The sequence below is a fragment of the Dermacentor andersoni genome, chromosome 2 (genome assembly GCF_023375885.2).
Source record: "Dermacentor andersoni chromosome 2, qqDerAnde1_hic_scaffold, whole genome shotgun sequence".
Taxonomy (NCBI): Eukaryota; Metazoa; Arthropoda; class Arachnida; order Ixodida; family Ixodidae; genus Dermacentor; species Dermacentor andersoni.
The window spans coordinates 131,343,957-131,352,472 of record NC_092815.1 but is presented as its reverse complement, the minus strand read 5'-3'; the positions used below and the strand labels follow the sequence as shown (position 1 = coordinate 131,352,472).

General features: G+C 51.0%; 1 protein-coding gene across 1 annotated transcript; it reads left to right on the top strand.

Moving 5' to 3' along the window:
• Nucleotides 1–1,666: 1,666 nt before the first annotated feature.
• LOC126540721 (uncharacterized) lies at nucleotides 1,667–8,462 on the top strand. Its single transcript, XM_050187567.3, has 2 exons — nucleotides 1,667–6,530; nucleotides 7,389–8,462. The coding sequence occupies exons 1-2, from the start codon at nucleotides 1,794–1,796 to the stop codon at nucleotides 8,175–8,177; spliced, it is 5,526 nt and encodes a 1,841-aa protein (XP_050043524.2). The 5' UTR covers nucleotides 1,667–1,793; the 3' UTR covers nucleotides 8,178–8,462.
• Nucleotides 8,463–8,516: the final 54 nt, after the last annotated feature.

Sequence of the window (8,516 nt, the reverse complement as noted above, 5' to 3'; positions counted from 1 at the left end):
TGATTCTTGAATGTATTTCGTTTTTAATTCATATCAGTGATCTTCCTAGTTGTCTTAATAACGCAGAGCCATATATATATATGCAGACGATACTACAATACTAGCCCCTGACCGTTCGCTGTCCGTCCGAATAGGTAAACTTAACTGTGACCTCAACAACGCATTGAACGGGTGTCATCCTAATGGCCTTACAATTAATCCTACTAAAACAATGTTCATGATAGTCCGCTCCAGTCACAAAATTATTTCATTTAACCCTGTAATTACCCTCGGCAATAACTTTATTCACGCTGTCGATGGGCGCTCATTTCTTGGAGTAATACTAGATTCTGACCTCAAAAACAAAAATCACACTGCGTCCGTTCGACGAAAGTTCATGTATGGCATTAGAGTATCGTTGAAAGCATGTCATTATTTTACCACGTCCGCCTTGCTTAAGATATGCTTCGCCTTCATTCATAGCCATCTTAATTACTGCATCTCATCACGAAAAAACAACTATCCAACTCGCCTGATTCCACTAAAATACATACAGAGCCATGCTATGAATACCAACACTCAATATACATACCATTCTAATGTTTCACATCTACTCCAAAGCTCCACGATAATCTCTACACATAAATTTGTGCAGTTTAATCTCGTAATTATCGTCTGCAAGTTTACAACTAATTTAACTTCATGCACTATTTTATTGGGTAACCGTCTCGGTAATGTTAAACCAACCGATTTGCCTCCGATGGGAACTTTTCGTTGCCTTCAATACGCTCGAACCATGGAAGGCATACTACTTGTTTTACACTGTTGTTGTAGAATCGCCTCCTATAACACATTAAGTATTGCTCCTCATTAGAAATTTTCAAAAGGCAGTTGCTACCATTTCTTATCAATACCTAACACTTTGACTATTTATCATGTATTTGTTGCTTTATATTGTAAAGTACTGATGTCTTAACTTTGTTTTTCTTCTAATACTTTGAATACCTGTTCTTTTTTTTTAACAAGTGCTCTTGTACTCCGCACATTTACTTTTTTATTTATAACCGTGTGGCAAGAGGTCCAAATGCGGCCTCGTGCTTTGTGATCTCCTGTAAATTTATCTACGTATTTCTTCAATTCGTATGGTATGGTATGAATAACGTTATTTAGGTCCTGAGGGATCAGTCTGGGACTGATGCGGGCCGCTCCCACGTCGGTACAGAGAGGCCGAGCCCCTTCGTGTAACAAACGCTAATTTATTTATTTATTTATTTATTTATTTATTTATTTATTTATTTATTTATTTATTTATTTATACATTGCCGTCAGCAGTCATCGTGAGATGTGTTCTAACAATTTATTTCAGTATGAACGTAACCTTTCTAACACCCAGAAAAGCTATTAACCGTAGCTACACTGATGTATATAAATGACTTTCAAACAGTTATTTGGAGCTTGCATAACAATAAAATGGTGATGGTCTGTGCTAGCTGGTTTTCCATGAGGCTGTGCGGTGCAGCGCGAAGCGGGACAAGGGACACGGGAAAACGAGGACAAGCGCTTACGGCATATATTCTGCACGTTAAAATCTCGCTTCCTCATTTTTTGTACAGTGCTGGAAGCAGCTTTCTAGAACACTCTGGGCTTCTGGCCAGCGCGAGCAATCGAGCCAAGTGAAAGACGAAGAAGAAGCTCACGGGCCAAGGCAGCGTTCATAGCCGGGCCCGTGGGCTCGCCAAAATTCGACCCATCTTATACAATTTACTGAGCGGAGTCCTGGGTAGCGGTGCAACGACCGCGAGCAATCTGCTACCATGAAGTCCCGGTCCCGCACGACTTCGTCGCACTGGTTAGCCGGCGTGAAGAGGCCGACGTCACCGTCCATCAGGTCCCCCAAGACCCCGTCCAATGTTGTTGTGGCCACGCCGCTGGCGCCCGCTCAAGTCGTCATCCAAGGTGGCTGGACGCCGTCCGGCCTTGCTATCAACGTGGCCAGGCATCACAGCAGGTCCATCGCGTCGTCACATGATTCCGAGGTGAGCATGCTGATGAACGACGCCCGCCTCTGTGCCACTGGCTCTAGGAGCGTTGAAGACCGCTTCTCTGGACTTCCGTCGCTGCCGGAGAGCAACAAATCCACGGAATTCAATGGAAGCTTAAGCGCACTGGTGACGAGGAGCGCCGAGAAGACCAGCGCAACGTCAACGGGCAAGTCCACCGGCTCGTTATTTTGGTCTAAGTCTCCGTTCATCGAAATCCAGCCCATGGTGCGCAGTTCAAAGAGCGCCACCATCAAGCGCTCCAGCGTCGCCACTGCGTCCTCAGCGTCAGCGGCCAAAGCTGCGGTATTTGAAAGACATAACGAGCTTGCCGCTTCCCCAGCTGACTCCCCGATAAAGCACCGGGGTGCTTTCCACAGCAGCGACTCTGCGACAAGCTTGGGCAAGCGTTGGAACGTGAAAATGTCGGCAGATACTGCGCGTGGACTCTTGGGTCAGACAGCCCCCGAAATGGCGATTTCAGAGCAATACGAGAAGCTATCCGAAAAGCGCCACGTGTCTTCGGCGACGTCTCGATCGTCAATCTTGAAAACTCCACGGACATCCCAAGCTTCATTTGCGTCGCCGCGCAGACAAAACTCGCAAGAATTGGTTTCCCAAGGCAGCCACCTTACTCTTCCACTGACGTCGCCTGGACCGCATATAGCGGAGGTGACGATCGCATCAGTGGAAATAAATCCAATTGTACAGGCTAGAGGGGGCTTCAGACCAAGTTCACCCGAATCTTATCCGGGCGCGCACAGCGTCTACCACAAATCTGCGCTGGACAAGTTATTTAACAAGTACCCGATGGACTTTGCTGAAAAACATGCACTTGCGCGAGCTAGGAGAGATGCCTCTAAAAATTCTCTAAGCGTGCTCACTCAGTCTGCACGAGGGCAAATAGCAAAGCTTAAAAAAACATCGAAAACCAAACTTTCGAAATCTGGAGAAAGCCGACAGCTGACAACCCTTGCATCACAGAAATCGTCGCGGGAAGCATTCACAAAGCCCACCTTGTTGCAACCGGCCTCTGATGCTCCGTCTCGTCTGACGGATTATCAAAGATTCAAGGACCTCAAAAGCGAAACCATTACGGCCAGAACATTGTTTGCCACTGGAAAGGAGCCCCAAGGGATAGCCGAGTTTGGAGTGACCGCAGGCAGAAAGATTCTAGGAGAAGCTCAAACAGGCACGAAAACAACCATCTCAGTGTCACCTCGTTCATCGGGAAGCTTGGTTAACGTAGAAGCACCGCAGAAGCCTTCACTCGCATATCCAACCTCGATCATCGACTCGCAGAGAATGACAGCCTTAAGAAAAAGCGTCGACAAAGGTTCTCAAGGCTCCCCTCTGGGCTCCCGGTCAGTGTTTTCAGGTGTTACTTCGCCACGCCAGTTAGCAGAAATACAGTCTGGAGCGCCCTCCAGAGGCCTCCTTGAGCCCATGAAGAGGCTCAGTCCTTCAGCGTCTCCTCAGGTCTCGAATAGCGTATTCACCGGAGCTTCCACGCAACAGTCTCTCATCAAAGGCGCGCCCACCGTTGCCAAGGCGGAACGAACCGCGGTCGTTATGGAGAGCGCAGCCACTTCACCCTTTGCAGAGCAGGAAGTTGAAATGAAGAGTGCAATAACGTCGCTCTCACCGCGGGAAGCAGCGTCTGCGCCTGCGGACACTGTTCTTCGTTTAAAGGCGGACACCTCGTCACCTCGATCAGGACAAAGTGTGCTAGGTACCGTAAAGACTTCAACTGGCTCTCAGGAGAAATCCACGCAGGTATCCGCAAGTGTAGCGAAGAGTCCAATTGGAAGCCGTCCGGGTTCTCCGAAAGGCGCGTTATCTGCGTATCTTGACGCAATTTCGCCGCCCCAGTCACCTGAGCCGTGGTCGCCCAGAGCAACAGCTGGTTTCTTGGACGCTACCAAGAGTCCAAGGCCTGATTATCGCTCACCATCACCGCGATCAGGGCAAGGTGTGCCAGGTTCCTTAAGCACTTCAACTGGCGCTCAGAAGATATCCACGCAGGTATCCGCAAGTGTCGTAACGAAGACACCGACTGGAAGTCGTCCGGGTTCTCCGAAAGGCGCGTTATCTGAGTATCTTGATGCAATTTTGCCGCCCTATTCTCCTGAGCTATGGTCGCCTAGAGCAACAGTTGGGCTCTTGGACGCTACCAAGAGTCCAAGGCCTGATGCCCCCTCAGCCCCACAGGTTTCTAAAAGTCCCTTCGGCAGCGAAGCGTCCGCTGAAATGGCTATTATCAAGCGAGCATCCCCTATCACAGATATGGAGCCGAAAGACGGCCTTATACGCCGAGACATCATACCAGCCTCAACAAGGGATAAATCGCCCGCACTGACCGCCGCACCACCTTCGCTTCAAGTAGCAGAAGCCTCATCGCTGCGGACACCGCAGCCTTTCTCAGAGGTGGCGAAGACTACTGCGATCGCTCATCCGGAGTCCTCTCAGTTCTCTGGAAGTCAGCCCGGCTCTCCAGTGTGCAAACAATCCTCACTCGTTGTTGCTTCTGCACTTGAACCGTGGTCGCCGCGGGCAGCATCTGGATTTTTAGATCCGACCAAGAGTCCCCTAAGGATGCCTGGAACATCTCCTCAAGCGTCCCAAGGGCTATCTTCTCAACCGTTGTCGCCGCGGGCAACATCTGGCGTTTTAGATCCAACCAAGAGCCCCCTAAGGAGGCCTGGAACATCTCCTCAAGCGTCGCAAGGCGCCCTATCGCCTGAACCGTTGTCGCCGCGGGCAGCATCTGGCTTTTTAGATCAAACCAAGAGTGCCCGAGAGAGCCTTGGAGCAACCCCTTCAGCGACGCAAGGTGCCCAGTCTTCTGCACCGTTGTCGCCGCGGGGAACATCTGACTTTATAGATCAAACCAAGAGTACTCGAGAGAGCCTTGCAGCATCTCCTCCAGCGACGCAAAGCGCCCAATCTTCTGAACCGTTGTCAATAAGGGTAGCACCTGGCTTTTTAGATCAAACCAAGAGTACCCGAGAGAGCCTTGCAGCATCCCCTTCAGCCACGCAAGGTGGCCAATCTTCTCAACCGTTGTCGCCGCAGGCTACATCTGGCGTTTTAGTTCCGTCCAAGAGTCCCCTAAGGATGCCTGGAACATCTCCTCAAGCGTCCCAAGGCGCCCTATCTTCTCAACCGTTGTCGCCGCGGGCAGCATCTGGCTTTTTAGATCAAACCAAGGGTACCCGAGAGAGCCTTGAAGCAACCCCTTCAGCGACACAAGGTGCCCAGTCTTCTGTACCGTTGTCGCCGCGGGGAACATCTGACTTTTTAGATCAAACCAAGAGTACTCGAGAGAGCCTTGCAGCATCTCCTCCAGTGACGCAAAGCGCCCAATCTTCTGAACCGTTGTCAATGCGGGCAGCACCTGGCTTTTTAGATCAAACCAAGAGTATCCGAGACAGCCTTGGAGCAACCCCTTCAGCGACGCAAGGTGCCCAATCTTCTGAACCGTTGTCGCCGCGGGCAGCATCCAGCCTTTTAGATTCTACCAAGAGTCCCCGAAAGAGTCCTGGAACATCCCCTCAGGCGTCACAAGACTCTATATATCCGGTTGCGGATAGTTATTCGCAAGTTAAACAGCTCGAACCTTGGTCCCCTAAAGTGACAGCTGGCACTCTGGACTCTACGAAGAGCCCTCGCTTAGCAGTACAACCATCACCTCCGGCTTCAAATGGCAGTCTTCAGCAGACGTCATTACAGCAAATCCAGTCGCCGCAACCTCCGGTAGGCCCGTTATCGGCCATAAAGAGTCCCCTCACGCCATATTCGCAAGTTTCGGCAAGCATCTCCCAGCTAGAATCTGTGCAACAGCTCGTCAATCCTTCATCAACCATCATGGAGATTATCACAACAGAAAAAACCGCTATTGCGCCGGTCGAATCTGGAGTCGCCACAGAGCGTGCGAGTACTGAAATGAGTGCAATTTCTACTCGCGGCTCCGTGAGCACCTTCGGGCTGGCTGAGCACCCAGTCGCTGTATTTGCTCCGTCCCCATCCGATACGCACGCGCCACTCGACACAGTAAAGAGCCCTAGCCAGAGTTCTATCGGTTCCCCTAGACGTGCTCTTAACGCTCTGGGACCGGCTTCTCCTACGCCGACGAGTGGCTTGGCATCCCCAAGTGAGATAAAGAGGCTTCTGGAAGCCAAGGGCAGCTCCACAAGCTTTTCTCCACTGCGCGGTAGCAGCACAGTCGACATACCGTCACTGGAACAGTTTCCTACCGAGTCAGAACGCCACGACCTAGCGAAAACCGAAACGACAACCGTCCGTAGCGCTGAAGAGCGCGCTGGAGCAGAGACGTCCTTGACACAAAAAGGTTCGGAGCTGAAGGTTCCTTCCGGTCCCCTTGTGACCGCGCAAACCACTGACTCAGAGCAGAAGGCGAGCGCCGGTGGATCTTCACAGCTCACCATCCTGTCAGCAGTGGAAAAGTCCCTTCGCGAGGAATCTCCATCCGGAAGAGGACTCGCAGAACTGGTGAGAGAAAATCGCCCTCCATTGAAACCTGCGCTGCGATCCTCGGCAAGAGTGATACCTTCTCCAAAAACTGGATCCGATGAGGCCACGAAGGCAGCTTCACCCAACAAGTTGCAAGAAGGCACTGTAGCGCTGGCTAATGAACTCGCACCACCTGCCGAACGCAACTTAGTGAGTGGAGCTACTACTAGTATCGTTTCAGGCGAGCAGCGCATCATAGTGAAAACATTCAAGCGAAGTACAAGCCAAAGTTCAAAAATAGCCTCGCCTGGTAAACGTGAGCTCGCCCTGACAAAAAAGAATTCCGATGGGGAGACGATGAAGCTTACGTCACGAGACGTTCACTCAGCGCAATCTGAGAATAGAGTGGTTGATAAATCAGGCGCTCTGGTAACGAAAACAACTCTCGAAAGATCTGAGTTAGAATCGGGAGCCGGCTCGAAAGAATGGCAGACCAGAGACGCTCTGTCGGGAGTGTCTTCACACGTGTCCTCCGAGAGCACGGCAAAGGCTACGCTTGTAATGTCCTCTAAAACGAGCAGTACAACCACCAGCACAAAGCCGACTCAATAACAGAAGCATCGGACAAAATCAAGAGTGTCGCTCAAAATTTCGGTGGAACAGACGAGATTGTGTCTCAGCTCTTACCGGAATATTTTTTTTTTCATTATTTACCTGCTCTGTCCACTCTACGAAATTCGAAACTGCTAGTATTGCGTCTCATTGCTAATCAAGGTTCGCAAATACCGTATACGTACAAAAGAAATTACGACGTGTTGTGTTTGTGCACAACAGATTGTGTATTTTGCTTACTTATGTGAAGAAATTAAAGATAAAGTCTTAATCTTTTTGTCTCAGGACAAGGAGAAATCTTCGGTGACGGCCCTTAATCAAGCGGCCGGAACGGGCACCAGCGTTGAGGGGCACCAGCTGAGCATAAGGGCAAGTGCGGAACTTTTGGCACCGTCCTCGAAGTCTTCTGAGGAGCGAATCAGCGCTGATCAAATCATCGACGCCCGACAGCTCGAAGCCGACACGTCAGCTGAAATCATCGAGTCAACGAAATCGGGCGACAAGTCAGTCGCACTGCTCGTCGAAAAGCGAGCCAGCGCCGACATTGTTGCCGCCGTGCAAAAGAAGCCGAGTGATAGCGGAGTGGCAAGCGCCGAGAAATCAGCCATCACTTCCCCAGAAAGCGACGCCAAAGGCTCACCTCAGAAAAAGAAAGGCAAGAAGGGTCAAAAGGGGCGCAAGGTACCCAAGGGTTCCACGGCGTCCACCGACGACGACAGCTTATCCGTCTCGGAACATATCGCACAGGCCATCACAGAATCTTCGGCCCAGTTCGCCGACATACCGCTGCAGGTGAACATGACGATCGACTTGGTGCCCCCCAAAAGTGCCAATTCGATGTCTTCAGTCCGGACAATCGTGTCACCGGTGCACATCGAGAAGAAGATGATCGTGGAGAGCTGCAAGGACGGCCACGTGGAGGTCAAAATTCCTCCCGTGTTCATCGACTCACCGGAGGGAAAGCACACCTCCGACAACGCCCTGAACGTTTCTGTGTCTGTAGACGTTGGCAAGCAAGCCACGCAGGGTCACAAGACTCCTCAGCAAGAATGCCGCCCTGCCGAGAAACCGTGACGCTGAGCCTCGACACGTGCCACTTCTCCGTGCACGAGCGGCGGAAGAGTAGTGGCCAATGCACGACGTGAGGTGCTCCCAGGAAAAGAAAGTGCAAACGAAAGTGTCAACAGCTCGGTTTGCTGAACTGCGTGGCTGCTGCTGGCGTTTGCCGCTCGGTTTTTCGATAAGAACTAGACTGTGCCAATCGACGACCAGCACTGCCCTTGGCGTCTCGAATAAGCGGCCTTTGTGGCACTTTAGGGTCAATAAATTTCCGGGCGAAAGCGAGCCACGTCTTGCGCATGTGTGCGCCGCTGCTTTGCATGTGCTGTTCGTGATCATTCAACATTTTGCAAT

Excerpts from the sequence above, each read along its gene's own strand:
- LOC126540721 (XM_050187567.3), top strand. The coding sequence starts at position 1,794 with ATGAAGTCCCGGTCCCGCACGACTTCGTCGCACTGGTTAGCCGGCGTG. Across the intron at positions 6,531-7,388 it reads GAAGAGGACTCGCAGAACTG|GACAAGGAGAAATCTTCGGT; the intron begins GTGAGAGAAAAT and ends TTTTTGTCTCAG.